Here is a 22,573-nt window from a genome sequence, read left to right on the forward strand (position 1 = left end):
CTCATCCGCATTAATTTTTAATACTTTCAAAGTACCTTTGGATTCATAAGTGTAAATCTGTCTGGAAGCATGGGATTTATTTTTAAACCAAGTCCAAAATGAATCTGTTGCACAGCAATTTTTTTAAATCATTGACTAAATATGGTCTCTATATATTTAAGTCACACAAAGTAAGACATTTTATTGTCGTGGTAAGATCTGTATATTTAGCATTACAGGATTTGGGTTGGAATCCTGGTTCTGCCATGTAATGGTTTTGTGACCTTGGATAATTAATCCCCTTTCTCAAGGTGCCAGTCTCCCCATCTGTAAAATCAAAAGGTTGAAATAAATAATCTCCATGATTGTTGTTCAGTCATTTTAGTACTGTCCAACTCTTCATGAACCCATATGGGGCTTTCTTGGCAGAGTTACTGGAGGTGGTTTGCCATTTCCTTCTCCAGCTCATTTTGTGGATGAAGAACTGAGGCAAACAGGGTTAAGTGACTTGCCCAGGGTCACACAGCTAGTAAATGTCCAAAGCTGGTTTGAACTCTGAGAAATGAGTCTCCCTGACTAGCTCAGTTATGATTCTATGAAGCCAGGCTCTCATTCATTCTTCCATTTGATGTTATTTTGATGTTGCAGCTAGGTGGCCCAGTGGATAGAGCACTGGTCCTGAAGTTGGGATGACCTGAGTTCAAATATCACCTTAGACAGTTACTGTGTGGCCCTGGGCAGGTTACATAACCCCAATTTGCCTTAAACATCCCAGGCTATCTCCAGATGTACATCTTGCTACTGGACCCAGATGGCTCTGGAGGAGAAAGTGAGGTTGGTGCCCTTACATAGCCCTCTCTAACTTAAATCCAATTCACTGCAAGTCATGATATCACCCTGATGTCATGGTCCTCTTTGAGAACAAAGGACAATCAACAACAACAGCATTCTTCCCTTAAGTAGCTGCATGATTCAGAACAAGTTACATTCATTTAGAGGCTGTTACCACTTATTCTCTAGCCTATCTCCGTCATGCCGCTGAGCCTAGGACCTTCAGGTCTTCTCCTCCCCAGATCTTGCTTTTCTAATTCCTTTTATGAGTTGTCTTCCCCCCCTGCTTCCCCCCTCCCCCCATTAGTATTTAAGCTCCTGAAAATAAGAAAATTTCTGTCTTTCTGCTTGTATCTGTACTCCTAGCATTTAGTACAGTGCCTGGAACATACTAAGCACTTGTTTCTTGACTTAACTTAAGAATACTATAACTACATGGAACAGTTTTCTCACTTGTAAAATAAGAGGATAATATTGGATCAATCAAGCACTTTTTTTTCTCTTTGGTTTTTATTTATTTTGTTAAATATTTCCCAATTACATTTTGATGTTTTCTGTTTCTTACATCACCATGGTATCCCATATATCCCTTCCCCTATTACTCTGGGAGAACCATCCCATATGACAAGTAGTATGGTTTTTATTTATAAATTCATCTTTATTTTAAAAACAATACTGTTCAAAATATAAAAATAGATCCATTTTCAAAGGACCATCTAAATATGGCTTTGAAAATTGCAATGTTTTATTTACAGGAGACAGATGGTAGTACAATAGCAGCCATAGGTATTTATGATAAATTAGAACATAATTACTATTTCAAAATTTTAGGGAGGGAAGAAAGATCCTTTTATTTCAGCTGCTTCTGCAATGCCTCGTGAGAATAAAATCAACAATAGTGGGTATAGGTACAAGTTGTATCTAAAACACAAATTTGATCAACCACTGGGATCCAGATATCCCAAAGTTGTAAGTATAAGTAGGAAGATTACTTGCCAGTTCATATATAATCAACCTGCCAAGTAACCCAAATAACCCAAACACTTCTGAATCTGCACAGGGACTCTATAAGCATCTCTATGGAATGGTATGTACTTGTTAAATAAAGACTAATATACTCCTAATCCTGGAGTACTCAGATATGTGCAAAATTAGAGTTCTATTCAATGCCAGTATTCAGAAAACTTGGGTCTGAAATTAAAATTTGAATTAGGGGAGAAATTTCTATTGCAATAGATACCCAGTTCACCCACTCCCTAATCTTCAAATCTCTCTACTTAAAACTAAAGTATATCACCAGTGAATGCTTACTTCACTGTCCACTGATTCTGACACTATACTTTGATTCTGGGCCCTTCTCCAGCAAACCTTCTAAAATTTAAAACCAATCCTTTCAAAGTGAACTATCACACATATCCTACCATGTATCCTTACAAGGACAACTTACTATTGCACAGAAGTGGATTTTAAAAAACCAATCCACATAGTTCAGTTTAGCAAGAAAGGCAAATTCATCTAATCCACTAGAAAAATGTTGCAAAATCTGCTTCTATTTGAATAACAAAATGGACAAATTCACTGAACTATAATACACTTTATGTCAATTTTAATATTGTTTTGATGGCAACTATTCTATGCACAGGCAGCCATCACACAGATAAATGAGAGAGCAAAAGCAGAAAACTTGTGAGAAATCATCGGTTCTTTGACTTTCCACTTAGTGGTTGATTTCAATCACAAGCAAGGTGGCTGTGCACTATTTCTTCCATGTTTTGTACTTCAAGCACTAAAGGGTATGTGCTTCTGCTGTGGTAGATATTTTGGGGTTCTCTTCTTTAAGTTTGCTTTTTTCTTTCTCCAAGGTCAAATAGAAAATGGGAGACATTTTCATAAACTACAAAGGTAATACAACAGGCTGGAGTCACTGTAATCAAATTAGGGACAATTCCTTTGTAAAATCCATGAATGCCTTCTTTGCTCCATGTCCTCTTGATTACATGAAATACACCGCGGTAATAAATGTGTTGATCTTGAAGTCGGGCTCTCACTACTTGATAGGGATACGTTGCTGACACAGCAAATATTTTTGACAAAGCCGCAGTAGATACATACTCTATGGTGCTCAACTGTGCATCGGGCAATCTATTGATATGTTTATTGTACTTCACTTTGAGCACTTCGTATGCCATGAACTGAAGGGCTCCATGGGATGTCCCCAACAGCCCGGGCACAAATCCCTTGTATAATCCGCGGAACCCCTCGTTTTTATAGATCTTCACCAGCGTGTCTATCATGCCCGTGTAGCGCCTCTCCTGGGGGCTGTGATCGTACTGTAGCATCAGCCGTGTCTTTGTTACCCACAATGGGTTTGTGATACACAGCGTCATGGCCCCAGCCTGCGCGGCTGAAGTCAGGTATTCTGTCGCCTTGAGCCGTTCCGTTCTCCCCTCTGTCCTGTACGATTTAATGGCATTATAGAAGAAAAAGTAGAGTCCCCAGGACAGGCCCGCACCCCACACGTTGGGAGTGATTCCTTGGTAGAGACCTCGTATACCATCCATTTTCCAGATCGAGGTCAAGCAGTGGACGACCCCCTTGTACTTGGGTCTCACTTCCAGTCCGTCACTCACGGCGAAGCGGATCTTCACGAGGTCCAGCGGATGCAGCACCAGGTTGGAGAGGACGCCGCCGCTCACGCCCGCCACCAGGTTCTCGTACCGTACATGGCGGAACACAGAGTACAAAGGCGAAGAGCCCGACTTCGTCTGGCCCTGGGCCTTCATGATGTCGAGAGCCGCCGACACAGCGGCCTGGGCGTCCCCGAACTGAGACGAGACGCCGTCACCGCCGCCATTGTAGCGACCGTCGTCGCCAGGAGGGGACCGTGGAACTGCGCGGGTCACGAGCGGGGGGCGGGGGAGGGCGGGGCGCGGCCATAAATAGCCTTCTCTTAAAGAGGAAAAGGGGGCCGCACAACTGACCCTCATCAATACACTGACCATGCGCACGATCAGGACACCGGTGGACCACCCGCCTCCGCGAAGGAGACTCCTGGGGTATCTTTTCATAGTTCTTCACTTGAGGAGTCCCACGTTTCTTTACGATGTTTGTCTTATTTATTTTTAAAAATTTTGTTGTTGTGTCGTTTCCATTTAAATTGTTGTAGTTACTGTTTATAGACTTGACTCTGCTTCTCTGTGTCAGTGCACATAATTATGGTTCGCTGTTCTTTAAACATCATTTCTTCCAGTACAGTAATATTTCATTGCATTCACATACCACAGATTGTTTAGCCATTCCTCAGCTATTAGGCATATGTTTTGTTTCCCAATCGTAACTATCAAAAAAAAAAAAAAGTGGTGCTATAAATATTTTGAAATTTATGGGGACTTTTTCCCTATCAATAGCTACCTTGGAGTGTAAGCTCAGTAATGAATTCTCTAGTTGAAAGGGTATGGACATTTCAGTCACTTTATTTGCTTTATTCCAAAATGGTTATGTCACTAAACAGATCTACCAAAAATGGATTAATGTCATTATCTCACAACCTTTCCAACACTGATGTTATTTTGTGTCATTTTTGCCAGTTTGCAAGGTGTGAGGTAAAACCTTGGGATTGTTTTGATTTATACTTCCCTTATTATTTGTAATTTGAAGTATTTTCGTCAATACTTTGCAGGTTTTCTTTTGTAAACTATCTGTTCATATCCTCTGACCATTTAACTATTGGGGAATGGCTATGTGTCTTATGTGTCTGTGTATATATGTATATGAATACTTGTAGCTGTGAATATATACGCATACATATATATATACATATATACAGGCATATGCATACTGTATGTAGTTAGATGTTTTTTGCATATTAATTTATTTGGTTGTCCATTTATTTGTGATTTATATATTTTGGCTACCAAACTTTTATCAGAGAATTTGTATACAAAGGCTTCTCTGTCCCCCACCACATTTAACCACTTTCCTTTTTATCCTAGATCTATTAGTATTGTTTTTCAGAATCTTTTCACTTTCAAGTCTGTTTTATCTTTTGTAATTGCCTTTATCTATTGTTTGATTAAAAATGCATCTCTTATCCAAAGCTGTGAGTAGATGATCTCTTTCTCTTTTAATAGTATGATTTTCTTAAAAGTATATATGATGTTTTATATTAAGGTCATGTATCCATTTTGAATGTATTATGGGTGGAAATGAGATGTTGATCTAAGCCTAACTTCTGCCAGACTTGTTCAGTTTTCCCAGCAATTTTTATCAAATAGTACTTTTTCCTTCAGTAACTGATTTCTTCTTTATTATACATTGGGTTATTGAATTTTATTGTTCCTGAATCCTTTTTATCTAGCCTGTTCCTTTGATCTGTCTCTTTATTCTTTAACCAATATTGGATGGTTCTGATGACTGCTGCTTTATAATATAGTTTAAGGGGTCCCCCTTTAGCCTTACTTTGTAAAATAACTTTCCTTGACATTCTAGATAATTTCCCCAAATGTATTCCAATATTCTTTTATCAAAATCTGTATAGTATTTGCTTGGTGTAGCATCAAAAGTAAAAATTAATTATAGTGCTCTTATTTTTTTTATTGGCATGGCTTAGGCATGAGCACTGAATATTTTTCCACCTATTTAAGTTGTTCTTTAATTTTGTAAATGAATCTATACAAGTATTTTGTGTGCTTTTGGAAAATTCATCCCCAGATATTTTATGTATTTTATAGTTACTTTGAATGGGATTTCCCTTTCTATTATTGCTTCTTGTGTTTTGTCATTATTTTGTAGAAATGCTACTGATTTGTTATATATTCTGCTACTTTGCTGAAGCTACTACTTGTCTCTATTAAAACTTTTGGTGATTCCCTGGGTTTTTCTAAGTAAATTATCATAGCATCAGCAAACAGGGGTAGTTTTATCTCATCCATACCCATCTTTTCTTTTCTTCTTCTTTTTTTTTTTTTCCTTTAGGGCAATAAGGGTTAAGTGACTTGCCCAGGGTCACACAGCTAGTAAGTGTAAATTGTCTGAGGCTGGATTTGAACTCAGGTCCTCCTGACTCTAGGGCCAGTGCTTTATCCACTTTGCCACCTAGCTGCCCCATACCGATCTTTATTACTTCAATTTCTTTCTCTTGTCTTATAGCTGTTGCTAGCAATTCCAGAACTATATCAAATAACAATGGAGAGAATGGACATCCTTACTTCAGCCCTGTAATTTTTTGGAAAAGCTTCTAGTGAATCCCCATTGTATATGTAGTTTGCTTTTGGCTTAAGTAGAGGCTTTTTATTATATAAAAAGATCCTATTATGTGCCACATGCATTTTAGGGTTTTTAGTATTAAAAATGCTGTACTTTGTCAGAGGCTTTTTGGGGGCATCTGTTGAGATGATCATGTGGTTTTGGATGTTTTGGTTTTTAATATGTTCATTTTGATTTTTTTCAAATGTTGAGTCATTTTTTGCATAAATAGTATAAATACCAGTTGATCATAATGAATTATTTCTTGGATATATCACTGTAATCTGGTTTACAGTATTTTGTTTAAATTTTTTGATTCAATGTGTATTAATAATATTGGTCTATAGTTGTCTTTCTGTATTTTAGCTTTCCCTGGTTTAGATATTGGGATTAGATAGAAAGATAGATCTCATAAATGGATTTTGGTAGGTTATTATTTCTTTGGTGGGGCTTGCCATTACAGGTTCAAGATTTTTTATTCTGCTCATTGCTTTTGCTATGAAGGACATAAATTCTACTCTCCTAATTCTGATTTCTATTTTAAACCACTCAGGAACAGAACTTTGTGGTTCTGTGTTCTCAAATTCCACAGGGTCCTCAATCTCATCAAATGTTCAATCATTTTCCTTTATTTTGCAGTATTTAGTCATAGATCCCTGAACTCATTTAGTAAGTGTGGTGGCCATATTTCCTTCTGTTGTTACTGTTTTCCTATTGATTTGCCTGTTTATATTCAAAATATTTGAAATTTCTTCTCTCTGAAATCTTTGGTACTTTCAGTCCTCCCATCCAACCCTTTATTTTCTGTATTGCTCACTTCTGACTTCCTTCCCTGTAATTGTGGTTTCCCCAGGTGATGAATCTCAAAGCATCTCAACTTCTTTTCAGTTTGGGCAATTCACAGTTCACCAGCCTGGGTTTCTGATCCAAATCACTTTTGGGGGTCAGAACTGTTCCTACCTGCATGCTGTGCTCTTCCCTTGGGTTTCGTGTAGTGCTGCACTGCTCTTTAAATGCACTGATAGTATTATATCCTGGTGACCTTACCCACTCTCTCTGTCCCTTAGTTCTCTGGCCCAGCACAAGCAGTTCAAGCTGGCACAAACATTTCAGAACCTCCTTTTCCTGACACTGGCAGAGGCTGCTTTCCCCATGGTATTTGTGCTTCCAGGTTTCAACACCCAATAAGCTTTTGTTCCTTAAGGGCTTGGAAAAGCTGGCTGTTGAGGCAAGAAGAAACCTCCATAACTCAGAACTGGGGTCTCTGTAGCACTAGAAGGAGGAAATGAGGACTGGACTGTAGGGGTAGGGTTTGATGTAAGCCTGTGTAGCTTTCTTGGGTGTTTTTAGTACAGCCTCACTGCCAGCAATTTGGGATGTGAGTGAAGGGCGATGAGTGAGCATAGGGTTTTTTTTTATTTTATTTTAGATTCTTGATGGTTTAGACCTTGAAAACCATTGAAGTTTCTTTATCTTTGGTGCATAATTTCTGTTTTGGAGAGGTCTGAGTCATTGTGGGGATTGGAAAAAATATCCAGTTCACCATCTTGTTGCTCACATGACCTGGAAGGCAATTGATTTTTGTTTTAAGTATTTATCACCTAAAATATAACAAGCACTGTGCTGGTGATACAAAGCAAAGAATGAAACAATCAAATATCCTGTGAGCCCTTTTTTTGAGCAAGTATACTTAACCACTCATCCTTATTTTTCTCATTTGTAAAATGAGTAAATTAATATTTGTAATACCCGTTTAAGAGAAGAATTATTGTGTGCTATAATGCTTATAAAGTATTTCACAAAAAACAATGGGTTATTACTAAGATCTGGATTGTGTATTATGCTTTTATTCTCTCATTTCATAGATCTTTGGGAAGAAGATCCATTTTAAGTATCTTCACACTTATTTTTTCTCTTATGGCCAGCAATATCTGTGTGTTGTTGTTCAGTTGTTTTTCTATTGTGTCTAACTCTTAGTGACCCCATTTGGAGTTTTCTTGGAAAAGATACTGAAGTAGTTTGCCATTTCCTTCTTCAGTTCATTTTACAGATGAGGAAACAAACAAACAGGAATTAGGGATTTGCCCAGGGTCACACAGCTAGAAAGTTGCTGCCCAATACCTGTGTAGTGTATGAAACCACTTCCCCAAATAAGATTCATACTCATAGCTTGGGGTCCTCAGAAGGTAGCTAACTATAGTGCTTGCTTTACCTCAGTGGATATAGCACAGGACTTGGAGTCAAGAATATGAGTTCAAATTGTACCTCAGATACTTCCTGTGTGGCCCTGGGAAAGTCACCCTCTTTGTGCCTTGGTTTCTTCATATGCAACATAAAAATAATAATTGCACCTGCCTTGAACAGTTATTGTGCAGATTCAATCAGTTAACTTTTATAAAGCATTTTGCCATATAAATGCTAGTTAGCTTAGGGTTCCCCAGGAACCAAGAGAACTTGTGGAATTTCACAATTTCATTTATGTTTTCCATTGATTATCAGCCAGACATCATTTTTGGAAAGAGGAAGGGAAGAAGCAGTTCTATAGCTCCTACCATGTGCCAGATGCCATACTAAGTACTTTTACAAATATTATCTCATTTGAATCTCACAAGAACCCTGCAAGGTGAGCGCTATTATTATCCTATTTTACACTTGAAGAAACTAAGGCAAACAAAGGTTAAACAGCTTGCCCAGGGTCATATAGCTAATAAGTACCCTGAGCTCAGATTTGAACTTCTGTCTTCCTGACTACAAATCCAGTACTTTGTCTGCTTCCTTTGAATATTTTAATAAGTAGGCAAACCAAGGACAGTTGTTATAGAAACTTCCCTCCAAACCAAGAATTAACCCTCTCCTTGAGTACACAAGGTCCCTGCAGAGAATGGCCTCAAACTGAGAGAAGATACATAGTCAAAGGATAAACTTACAACTTCTGGTTACTGGAAGTTCTTTCCACCCTTTGTAGAATCGAAATGAAGTTCCCCTTAGCCTCTGCTGAGCTCCAAGGATCATTGCTCTTGGTCAGTCCTTATTTTTATTTATTTGGGGGGTGTGTGTGTGTGTGTGTGTGTGTGTGTGTGTGTGTGTGTGTGTGTGTGTGTTTCAGTTTGTCCTCAGTATGTCTCTGGCTCTAGATACACATGCTACTATGGTAGTATCCACCGTGGTTCCAGACATGACTATCCTGGTACCTCTGATAGTATTGCTCAATCTGCAACACTCACATGTTTGGACTTCACTGTGGCTAGATAAGTCTTTATGATATTATAAAATATCCTGTCTCAGATGAACAAGAAAGTGAACAATAATGAATACAGGAGCAGTCAATTCTGGATCAAATCTCTCTCTCTCTCTCTCTCTCTCTCTCTTCCCCTGCCCCTTCTTCATCTTCTTCATCCCTTCCCCCACTGCCCGCAAACAATTCCCTTTCACTGATTTTGTCTGCATTTGCTCTACCATAACTACAGGTACTGGAAGGTCTGTTTCCAACCGAATTGTTCCACATAGTCCCAAAGGTCTCTCTTATTCTTTTAAGCAGCCACAAGACAGTTTCTTATTGGAGTCCACCATCTTTATCTAATGGTCAAAGGAGTAACTCCTTGAAAAGTAATTAAGGACTTGTTCCCACCCCCCCCCCCTGCCTGGGCCTTCTGTAATTAATTGGGAGGGAGGGAGTTACCTCCCTTCCACCCTGACAGCTGTAAATAGCATGTCATTCTCCTATATTTCCACATCTTTTGTTTTGAGGTAATAACAGCTAACATTTATACAGTGATGACTATGTGCCAGGTGTTGTGCTAAGCACTTTACAGTTACAACCTCTTTTGCTCCTCACAACCCTGGAAGAGAGGTGTTATTATTGTCTCAACTTTACAGATGCAGAAACTGAGTCAAACAGAGGTTTAAGTGGCTTCCTCGGGGCTATACAGTTGGTTAGTGTCTGAGGCTAGATGTAAAATCCAGTCTTTCTGACTCTTGAAGGAACTAGATGGCTAAGTGAATATAGCCCTGGACCTGGCCTGACTCCAGTTCAAATCCAGCCTCAGATGCTTACTAGCTATGTGACCCTGGGCAAGTCATTTAAGCTCTAGTTATCTTAATCAACTGGAAAAGGAAATGGCAAAACACTCCAGTATCATTGCCAAGAAAACCCCATGTGCTATGGTCCACAGGGTCATAAAGAGTTTGACATGACAGAACAACAACTTTCGGACTCCAGGGCTGAGCTCTACACACCATGCTATCAAAAGTCTAATAGTTGAAATGCTTTGTCGGGTAGTTTTGAATGACATCTAGTTCTTTTTTTAAATGTCCAGTTGGTACAAATGACCTATGAAAAAGGAAGGGCAGGAAACCTGTCTTATTTCCAATGGGGCTCTGTCTCTGTCATCATCATCAGTAGAAGCTCAATATAGGAATGAAATGTAGCTGATCTGCAGGGGGATGACACAGATAGGAATGCACTGAGATGGTATAATATAGAGGACTGAGCAAGGTGGGGTGGGGGAGGGGGGTCAGAAAGTGCATATTTGTGTTCCAGCTCTGAATCTTAGTGGCTGTGTGATGGTACAGAAGCCACCAACTCTCAGAGCTTTGCTTACCTCATCTGTAAAGTAATGTTTACACTATGTGCCACTCAGGGTTGTTATAGCAAAAAATACTACAGACTCCTGCCACTCCCTCATCTTTAACACAGAATCTCACATTCTTTCCTTTCTTTGTCACTAAGTCACTAAGAGGGTTGACTATTGCACATACTGTGCTGATTGCCTTTGTCCCAGCTTCTTTTTTATATTTAATAGTTTCATAGATCATAGAATTAAGACTTTGAAAGTACCCTAACAGCTATTCAATTCAATCTCTTCACTTTCTTTTTGAAAAATTCTTTATTTCTTAATTATTCATTTGTCATTCTGCTATTTATCCATTCTATGTTATCTATTCATTCATTCATTTAATTTTGGATGTTCCTATCTCCTCTATGTGGAAGTGTAGCATCCACTTGTGCTGAATTGGTAATTAATTTATGAAATTATGAAATGGAGTCAGGCATGCCTGGTTCCTCAGGGACTCACCAGGACAGAGCACAACTGGAAGCATGAAACAGGGTGACTCACATTTTAATTAGCCACAGAAGTTATGGGGGCGAACAATACAGCAGAGATGATAATTGAAAGGGGTACAGAGGGGGAGAGCATGGGGACAGGATGGGATGGTGAAGAAAGGCAATGTGAGGAAGAAAATGGGGAAGGAATGAGTCAGTTAACTTGGAGTTGGGAACACTTGAGTGGCATGGACCCTTAGAAGATGGATGGGTTTGATAGAGGTTGGGGGTATAGGAATTTAAGGTCTCATTTTTATGGGAAACAGGCTAACTCTTATCTGTGCCACTTTGGGGTTAGCTCATTAACATATCCAGATCATTTCAGAGTTGTCAGTAAAACTTTAAAGTTAACATATCTGCATCAACTCAAAATCTATAGCATCATTTGGTGATTGGCTGGCTTTTACTATTGGGGTGTAATGATTGGAATGACGCCACCTACTGGAGACTTGCTGTGGAGAGCTCCACCATGAGGAAAATGCCTCAGAGGCATTGTGGCTTTTCCTTGGCGTCAGGAAATGACGCTTGCTCATGGGTGCTGTCTATCAAGTCTACCAGCCAATCAACTGGAGGAGCCTCCTATGGTCTGGGAGGAGACAGGAAGGAGGAAAGGGAGCCTGCGCAGAGAGCGCGGGCCCTTTTGGCTTCCGGACTTGATGGTGGTGGCGGCAGAGGACTTCACAGGAGATTTGAGGAAAGATAGGAATGCCAGACTGTTAGAATTCTGTTCTCAATCTTTTTCTTTCTATTTTCCAATAAACCCTTAAAAACCTAAACTCGTTTTATCAGTGATTTTTAGTCAGTTTCCCCCAAACTGGGGGAACACATTAGAATCCACATTTAGAATCTTAAATTACACAGGGGCCTGGAATTTTTCTGGTATTTACATATCATAGGACCAAAAGGCCCTGACAGCTGTGCCTAGATGGCTTTAGCACATATTACCAGGATGTGAATTTTGGTTAAAATATGATACAATTTATAAATTATGCTCCTTTGATCTTAGCGAAGGTTTATATATAACTTCCAGTTCCCCTCTTTTGGCCATTTTATTTCCCGCTATTGCCCCATTATACTGGCTACTTATAACATCACTTACTATACTGACTAGAAGCAGGGAGTTCAGTGTTTTCAAGGAGCCAGAACAATTTTAACACATGGGCCTATCACTACTACTGGTCAGAACTGAAGCTTTGACCTTTTCCTCTGACCATTGACAGTTCACCCCTCTTTAAGGAGATTATGGTAGCCTCCTCGTAGGACCTACCATATTCCTGCCAGACTTAGTGCCTTAAACTACCCCAGCCCAGAATCCCCAAGTTCAAACAATCCACCAACTCAACTACTATCTCAGTAGCAGAGATTACAAGTGTGTGCTACCACATCCAACCCCCTTACTTTCCTGTTAAGGAACCTGAGGCCCAGAAAGATGAAGTGATTGGTCCAAGACTATAATGGAAGATGGAGACAGTATTTGAATCCTGCTGCTCCAACTCTAGAGCCAGAACAGCTCTCCTTCTTTTCCAAGGAATGGTTCCCTGGATAACAAATATCAATCAAAATATTTTTAGATAGAGTAGCATAATTAGGAAGGTAATTGAGGAAGAAGATGGGGGATGGAAGATGGACTAGCAAAAAGACAGATTCTAAGGATGAGAATGAGAAGGCTAGACATGTTGGACAATGAGTGGGGAAGACTGAAGTAGACATTGCTGACCATGCTTTTTTTAATTGTTATTTTGGTGGCATTTTTTTTATAAACACACACACATATATACACTGTCCTTATTTCACCAATAGAATGGCTTTCAATGACCTGTTTTGAGCAATTGACCTTATGTTACATCCAATGGGAAGAATATCACTCATAAATTCATGATTTTCTTGCTTTTTAGTTTCATTGTCATTAATTTGAAATGGTCATAATATTTCAATTTAATTGCCTTTAAAAGAATTACACCATGGGGGCAGCTAGGTGGTACAGTGGATAGAACACTGGCCCTGGATTCAGGAGGACCTGAGTTCAACTGCCTCACCAAAAAAAAAAAAAAAAGAATTACACTGTAAATAAAATTAAAACTTTTATTGATTATTTTTAGGGGCAACTAGGTAGCACAGTGGATAGAGCACCGGCCTTGGAGTCAGGAGGACCTGAGTTCAAATCTGGCCTCAGACACTTGATGCTTGCTAGCTATGTGACCCTGGGCAAGTCACTTAACCCCAATTGCCTCACCAAAAAAAAAAAAAAAAGATTAATATATTTTTAGATTTTTCTTATGATGTGTGTGATACATATAAAGAAAGGACATTAAAATAGATTGCCATTGCTTGAAGATTTTTAAAGTATTTCTTTTAGAGGTTTTCCTCTTTTTAGAGAGACTTTTAGAGGGGAAAAAGACTAAAGAAGAAAATATCTTCTTTTTTTATGTTGACTCGCTATTAAATTCATTGTAATATGGCAAATACATACCTAAAATTCATTATGTAAGAATACTATTATGACCTATAGGATAGGGGTTATTAACTTGAGGTGCATGGGTAAATTTCAAGGGGTTAATGGGAAAAGAATTACATCTTTGTTTTCTTGTAATTGTTTTCCTCTGTATATTATTTATGTATTGAATGCCAGTATTCTGAGAAAGGGTCCAGGGGCTTCCCCAGATTGCCAGAGAGATCCATGGCACAAAAAAGATTCAGGACCCCTGCTACAGAAGACTTCTTTGGCAAAAGTACCTTCTTAGCAAATAGCTACAAATACAACTTTATACTTATAGCACTTACTCATTTCATTCCTTTTCAGCAAATTTAGTAAAGTATGAAAAGAAACAGCAGAAAAGAAGATCTTTTTTAAGAAGACATAAGCATGATGCAGGAAGCAAAACCAATTTGACACGCAAGCTTAGCAGTATAAAGGCCATCACTGCTCCAACAAAAACATCTATTTCTTCTTTGTCTGTACCTAGAGAAGGTGGCATCAGTTGTTATCTTTATAAACAGCCTTCCTTAGATTCTGCTCTGCCAGGAGAACCTGAAAATATGGATACTTCAGAGTATAAGGGTAAATTTTAGATCTTAAGACTATCCTATTAAGCTAGTATCTCTTGAAAAGATAAGTTTTGCATATCTAGAAATATACCTTCCTTCCCCTAAAGATTTTCTTTTAAAAAAAAATCAGTTAGGGGGCATCTAGGTGACTCAGTGGATAAAGCACCTACCCTGTATTCAGGAGGACCTGAGTTCAAAATCTGGCCTCAGACACTTGACACTTACTAGCTGTGCGACCCTGGGCAAATCACTCAACCCCCGTTGCCCCACAACAACAACAACAACAACAACAACAACAACCAGTGATTTTCTATAACCTTAGGAATGAAGTAACTTTCCTGTGTCTTTTGACTACACATTGATGTAGCTGGTATTACCTTGTATTTTAGCAGATCATCAGCTACTAGTGGAGAATGGAGATCATTCAGTCCCCACCCCCAGTGCAGTAAAACAAATGGCATTCAAATAGTTTTTGGCAGATTGAAAATATTTCAATGGGAAATCTGCTTAACATTTATGAAGTAGGGTTGGGTTAGGTTTCTCATCCTATTACAGCTATAAGATATTAGAAAGCATTACTAGAAAGATCGTGGAGGATTTTTTGGATTGTTGTTGTTTTTCTGGAAGTTAAGGAAAAGATAGAAAGCTGACATTCTAAAATAAGGATTCTTAACCTTTTCCCCCCTATTTCACAGACCCCTTTGGCAGTCTGGTGGATCCTATGTGCCCTTACATAGAAAAAATAATTAATACATAAAATGAAATATATAGGATTATAAAAGAAACCAATTATACTGAAATATAGATACCAAGATATTTTTAAAAACAAGTTCACATTCTGAGTTCAGAATCCTTGTTCTAAAAAAATATAAGCAAAGTTTTTCCTGGCAACCATGGATTATATTATATGACCTTTATCTTCCATTCCTTCCAGTATAGAGACTCTATATACAGGTTAGAATGCATATGAATATATAATAAATATAACATATATAAGCATTACACTATAGAAAATATACTATGTAAGATAAACTATAGAATATGTATAGTCTATAAATTCATGTCATTTAGACGTACAAACTAATACAGAGAATACATGGGATCTCTAGAATTCAACTTCCTTCTAGACACATGATTCATTTTTGAAGTTAACTTTCTTAAGAAGAAAGACTATAAAAGGTTATCTTTCTGTATTAACAAGGAAGAAATGTTTCTTATATATACATTTTCAAGTAAATTATCTTGGTTCTTTTTCTTATTAAGTATGTGTTCTGAATACTAACTATTCAGTAACATAGCCAACGTCATAGTATTGTGAATAAGTGGGATATTTTTATTGTAAATCAACCATTTCCTCAATCAAAACAATTTTTTATTGAGCTTTGCTATGTGCCTGACCATGTTATAAGTTCTGTGAATAAAAAGAAAGGCAAAAATATGGTCCCTACTCACATTCTAATGGCGAAGACGATACACAAACTGTGTACAAATATACTAGTTTTTGTGTTTTGTGTATTGTGTATACACAGGTCTATATTTACATACACTTATTTACTTATTTTGTATGTAAATATATACATGCGTATATATGTGTATATGGATATCTATGTATGAATGTATGCACACACCCGTGTAGCATAAATGGGAGCTAATCTCAAAGGGAAGGAACTAGCAAGGAGGAGGGTAGAAGGAAAAAAAGGAACGGCCTCTAGCAGGAGGTAGAATTTGAGCTAAGACCTGAAGGAAGTCAGGGAAACCAGGAGGCAGAGATGAGGAAGAAAAGAATTCCAGGCATGGAGGCCAGACAGTGAAAATGCACAGTCAGAGGATATAATACCATGTATGAGGAACAGCAAGAAAACCAGTGCTGCTGGACCGTTGAATATAGGGAGGGGAACAGAGTACAGGAATACTGCAAAGGTAGCAAGGGAATGGGTTGTGAAGGACTTTAAAAATCAAATGGGAGGTAAGAAGAGCTACTGGAGTTTATTGAGTACTGAGATGGTATCAGACCTATGCTTTAGGAAGCTCACTTTTGCAGCTGACTGGAGAATGGACTGAAGTCAAGAGAGACTAGCCAGGAAGGCCGGCCATAAGGCTGTTGCAGTAGTCTAGGCATGAATGAATGTGATGGATTTGCACCAGAGTGATAGCTGTATGACTAGAAAGAAGAGGACATAAATAAGAGAAGTCGTGATGAGAGGACTTGGCAACACATCAGATATGTGGGTTGAGAGTGAGTGAGGAATCAAGGATGATACTGAGGTTATGAGGCAAAGTAAATGAATGGGAAGATGTGTACCCTGCACAGTAACAAGGAAGTTCAGGAAAGGTTTGAGGAAAAAGATGATGAATTCTGTTTTAGGCTTGTGGAGGTTGAGATGTTTGTAGAACATCTATTTTGAGGTGAACAGTAGGATGTCGGTGATGTGAGATTGGATGTAAAAAGCTAGATAGATTAATCTAAGAATTATCTCTAAATGGAATAATAACAATAGCACTTATTTGGTTGGTTGGTTGAAAGCATGCAAAGTGTTTTATAAATATTATTTCATCATCTTTAAAGCGTTGTGCATGAATTAATCAAATAGCCCAGTCTGACATGTTATAGAAAGCAGATTCTAATTTTAATCTGGGGGGAGGGGGAAACAGTTTAATCTGTGTTAGGTCTGCTACTTTGTAGTGGATATATATTTTTGAATTGAGTAAATTATGAGGAAATTGACAAAGTTACTCTACCCTTGTGAGGTAGTTATGTTATCTCCATTTTACAAATGAAGAAACTAATGCAGCCAGAGGTTAACTGACTTGTCCAGGGTTACACATCTAGTAAATGTTTGAGGCTAGACTTAAACTCACATATTCCTAACTGCAGGCTCAGCATTTAATCTACTGTACCACCTAGCTGCCTAGACAACTGCATAGAGATGACTAATGAGTCCCTGAGATTTGATGAGACCATCAGTCAAGACAGTATATAGAGTGAGAAGAGAAGAGGACACAGACTGAGAAAGCTTGGTTAGATATTGTAAGAGGAGAACCAGGGGAAATCAGGGTCATGAAAACCTAGGGAAGACATAATCCAGCAGAAGAGGGTAATTAATAATGCCAGAGGCTGCAGAGAGGTCAAGAAATAGGAGGATCAAGAAGAGGTCATAAGGTCTAGCCATTCTTATTAATTTAATATAAATAGTTAGTAGATACAGTCATCCAGGTTTCTTTAGCTCTGCTCAGCGGCACATGAAAGCAACAAATGGTGAGAGTAAACCAGATTGACTGGGGCTCAGTAAGGTATAATCAGCAATAAGCCCCAAGATAAGGAAGTCATGTGTAGAAGATATAATAACTATTTTTATATTTTATTACTTCCATGCTTCAAAAGCTCCACAGTTTTCTGAGATGGGTGGTCCCTCCATAGCACAGATAATAACCCTTTCCTGAGTTTTTGTGGCTATAGACATTTATCACCTCTTGGCCAACCTTCTGCTGTGGAGTTGTTTTTGAACTTGACAACATACACCACAAGCCATCACCCAGACATACTTAAAGCCCTCTTGACTTAGGCACAACCTAACAGAACTTGAACTTTTCTGGCATAACCTTCAAGTACCCATAACCACCTCCATGCTATGATAAGGCACTCACATAAGATTTTAGTGAAAGTTTTAGGTCACATACATCTACACCACAAAAGAGGGGGAGAAATTACTCAATGACTTTGGACCCTTATTAGAAATCAAAGCAAGAAAGACATGACATAAATCTTAATTTTCTAGTATATTTTTAATTTCCATATTTTGTTCCCTCTCCACAGAAATGTTGAATATTCATGAAGGGCAAATATTCGTTCACCCAGATGTAAAGGTCCTGTCATGCAGGACAGAGACAGCTGGTGAAAATTCTCAGGAAACTGATGACCAGAATTTCTCAAGAACATCACTTCTTCGATCTACCCTGAAACAAATTGGTCATAGGCCTTCTGGTAGTGAGTCTACTTGGAAGTCAAGCACAAAGTCTGATGTAGATCAAAACAATGTCATTGGGGCAAGCAAAAAAATGCAGTCTGGCCTGCCACTGAATTCTAATAGATCAAAAAGATCCCTATTTCTGAGTAACCGACTAGCTCAGCGGGGAGCTATATTCCTAGCTGCCTCATATCTTATGGGAATGGGTTTATACAAACTAGCTAATTAAAAGGAAAACAGAATGATACAGAATAGAAAAGACACCCTGAAACCTGTAGGAAATGGAAATTTCATCAAATAAAAATAATTCAGCAAATAAAAAATTCTCTTTTGATATTAGTAATGTATGAGGCACCGACAATGTGAAATAAGTTCTTCTGCCATTATGAGATGTATTACTCTGTTAATAGCCTATACAAACTGGAATTCCTTTGGCACATCATTTCCAGAGGCTAAAGATAGTTCTACAGTAAGATGTTAATGGAGTTTTCTCCAATAGTAGAGTGAACCTTAATTTATGTATATTTCATTGAGTGATTTGCATTTATGTTCAAAAGATACAATTCCCCCCTCAAAAACAGATATCAAATATAGTGAGTAAATTAGAGATGACTCCCCAGATAAAGAAGAATGGCTGTATAGACAACACATATCTATCATCTATTTTTGCCAGGTTTAGCCAGAGTAATTCAGCTAGGGAAATAATAGCCTTAGCAGAAAGTCAGTATGGTTTAATAGTTAAAGGGATCTAGGGAGACCTAGTTTCTAATCATGATTCTGACACTATGACCCATGGACAAGTCACTTAACTGTTCAGTGCCCTCTAAAACTACAAATTACAAATGAGTTGTGAATATGCATTTATGGAGGGAATTCCTACATTAGGGGTTCCTTTTCCTGATAAAAATTACAAGTCCAGGTTGAAACAAAGAGAAACCATGTTGGCATTTTTTCTTTTACTTTTTTCTGCATCTTATTTTTCTTTTATTATTTACTCTGCATCATATGAAGTTTAATACAAGATTTCTTTTCCTGAAAATGCTTCTTACTATTCCTTTAGTATAGTTAGATCTCAGTGCTGATGCCTGCTGATATTCATAAGCTCTATGCTGGTGAGACAAACTTGAGTAAGAGACGGCACTCAGAGATCCTTGAGCAATCAAAATATCATTCTGCCACTTGTCCATCCAACAGTATCCGCTGAAGCCCTTGTGAACTTGTGATGTCTCTCAGATCCTTGCTTAACTCATTGGCTGGCATTCTGGTCTAATCCTTCCTTCTTACTTTGTACCACTGTTCCTCCCTTCCACCTTTTTTGGATTGATTCCTAACGAAGAATGATGCCTTGGATTGGCTGAATTCCCCTGACATTCTCATTTCCTGAGTATTGTTCTTCCATCTTCTTCTTCCCTGCTGTTTTAGATAGACAAACCGATTCAAATTTCTAGCATCCCTTCCTTTCTTCCACCCCCATCTGGAAACAGCAAGCTGACCAGTCTCTAAGATCCACAAATCTGTATCTTTGGATAAGGTAGTACCCACAGAAAGATTTCCTAGTAAATATCACCAAAGCAGTTGTGCATGAATTAATCAAACAGCCCAGTATGACATGTTATAGAAAGCAGATTCTAATTTTAATCTGGGGGGAGGGGGAAACAGTTTAATCTGTGGTAGGTCTGCTACTTTGTAGTGGGTGTATATTTTTGGATTGAGTAAATTATGAGGAAATTGACAAAGTTAATCTATTCTCACTTAACTGAATTGAGTCAGGAGAGGAAAAATTATCATAATATAGTGTATACAAATCCATTATTTACTTTAAAATATTTTAAATTCAGGCAGCTAGGTGGCATAGTGGATAGAACATTGGTTCTGGAATGAGGAAGACCTGAGTTCAAATCCAGCCTAGTTGTATGATCCTGGGCAAGTCACTTATCCCTGTTTGCCTCAATTTCCTCATCTGTAAAATGAGTTGGAGAAGGAAATGCTAAACCAGTCCATTATCTTTGCCAAGAAAACCCCACATGAGGTCATAAAGAGTCAGACATGACTGAACAACAAAATTTTAAACCAAATCATTATACAATAAAACTTTAAATGAATTATTTTCTTGACTTGCCTTTGAAAAGAGAAACAAATGATAACAAAATACACTGGCTGACATCAGAGATTTATTATTTTTTTTTTAAACAGAATCCTTAGGGTGATCATATATGGAAAGGTCTTGAGTTCAGATCTGAGCTATACTATTTCCTTCCTCTATGACCATGTAACAGTCATTTCATTCTGTTGGCCATCAATTTCTTATCTCCAAAATAAGTAGGTCAGACTAGGATTATCTATAAGGTACCTTCCAGTTCTAAATCCAAGAATTTATAAGACACCAGTCTCATGCATTTATTATCCATAGAAGCAGAACTAGAGGACTTTTTCTCTGATAATGATAAACCCCAGTCGAGGCAAGATCCTCACATGTAATGAAAACCCTATGCCCAATATATTTTCCATGGATCAGTAGATCATTACAAAGGTTTTTTAAACAAATTTGGAAACAAGTCTTTAGTTTCTCCATGAAAGAAGCAGAAAATTCAGTTGACAAGAGCATCTCATTCTTTAAGCACAATTCTGTATCTGGTTTAAGGGGAAGGTACTAACCTTGGTGTCACAAGACATGGGTCCAAACCCTACCCGTTTCACTTACTAGCTTTGTAACTATGGCAAGCCACTCAAGCTTCCATGGAACTTCTGAACTCTTATACTCTCTTAAGTTTCTATTTCCTCATATGTAGGGGATAAGTATAGAGATTGAACCTATAATTTCAAGGGAATGCCCAAGAGAGGAAACCATAGTCTATCAATGCAGGTCAGTACCTTCATTGTAATATAAAGTCTTTGTAACTTCAAGTTAGAGACTTTCCTAGAACACCAAGGGTAACATAACATTTAGGCATCAGGAGTAAGATTTGACCCCAGGTCTTGCTGGCTTAGAGGCCTCTGTCTCCTACACCATGCTAACTTGCTTTCTCATCTGTACCACTATACAACAGAGATCCTTATATTTGTAGACCCTCTTTCACAGGAGGTATTTTAAGAAAGCTTTTTTTAACAACCTTAATGAAAAGTGTTTTAAGATCAAAGAGATCATTAACCATAGTTGAACTGCTTTAGGGGAAAATGGAGTATATTTCAGAGTTTAGGGGAGGTTGAGAAAGGGAGCACAGGTCCAAGATCAGTTAAAGAAACTGGCAATGTTTAGCCTAAAGAGGAGAATGCTTGGAGGAGACCATGATAGACCTTTTCAAGTATTTGAATAGTTGTTCTGGGAAAAGTTTAGACTGGTTCTGCCTGGCCCCAATGGGTATAACCAGGAGCAATGACAAGAACTTAGAAAGGGCTAAATAGAGATTTTCAATAAAGAAGAATTTCCTGACAATTAGGATGAACCCAAAGTGGTTTGGACTGCTCTGAGAGGGCAGAGCTTGAGCTAAAAGGAGCCTCAAAATCCATCCATCCAAACACTTACTTTTACAGATGAGGTAACTGGAGCTCATAGAAGTTCCATGATTTGTACAGTCCACATAAAGCAGCAAACAGTAGAGGTGAGATTTGAACTCATGTCCTCTGACTCCAGTTGGAACTCTTTCTATTCAATTGATGCTGCTAAACCATGTTGTCAATGAAAGACACTGAAGGCCTCTCTCATACATAAAATAGAAGAGTACATTATGAGTGTAGCCCAGTAGAATTCCTACCCTAGCTAGAAGAATGTTAGTCAGCTCCTTTATTGGGTAGGGACTGTTTCAATTTTTTCTTTTTTTTCACAGTGCCCATTTGCACCAGTGGAATGAGTTTCTACTTTAAGAGGTCCCTAAAACATGATATCATGAGTCTAGACTATGAAAATCTCCAAATATTTTTCAAGGACCACACAGTTTTGTTTTGCTTTTTTTCTTTTCCTTATCCACTATTCATTTTGATCACAAACACAATAAAATTTACAAATAGTATGCCAAAAAACAATTATAATTATTAAGTCAGTATTTAGTCCATTTGTTAAAATGTTACCAGAGCAAGAGCCAATATTTCTTTCTATAATTCAGTAGCTCTGAATGGTGCTGAAGGGTGCCTTTAAAATTAGCTAATGAAGATGATCTAATTAAACTACATATGGGTCTTTGTGCAGTACATGAATGTTTCAGTATCTTCACTGAAGGCATTTGACAGCCAACTCTTGGCAATTTCAAAATGGATACAACCAGGGTTATTTTTTTGCAATTCTGTTGGAATGAGGAGTGAGGCCTTGTGGTACCTGTAAACCCTTAAGAGATTGCTCTTAATTAATAAGCAAAAAGAAGGAAGAATAGATTCTGAAAATTATAGACCAAGGAGTTTTAAATTAGATCCA

At 38.1% G+C, this 22,573-nt stretch overlaps 2 protein-coding genes across 4 annotated transcripts in view; one reads left to right on the plus strand and one right to left on the minus strand.

Annotated features, from left to right (window-relative positions):
- PDE1A (phosphodiesterase 1A) overlaps positions 1-22,573 on the plus strand; it is a 485,907-nt gene that overhangs the window by 452,132 nt on the left and 11,202 nt on the right. The window lies entirely within an intron of this gene.
- Positions 2,646-3,593, minus strand: LOC122746146 (mitochondrial folate transporter/carrier-like). Its single transcript, XM_043991617.1, has one exon. The coding sequence runs from the start codon at positions 3,591-3,593 to the stop codon at positions 2,646-2,648; it is 948 nt and encodes a 315-aa protein (XP_043847552.1).

The sequence above is a fragment of the Dromiciops gliroides genome, chromosome 3 (assembly GCF_019393635.1).
Source record: "Dromiciops gliroides isolate mDroGli1 chromosome 3, mDroGli1.pri, whole genome shotgun sequence".
Lineage (NCBI taxonomy): Eukaryota > Metazoa > Chordata > Mammalia > Microbiotheria > Microbiotheriidae > Dromiciops > Dromiciops gliroides.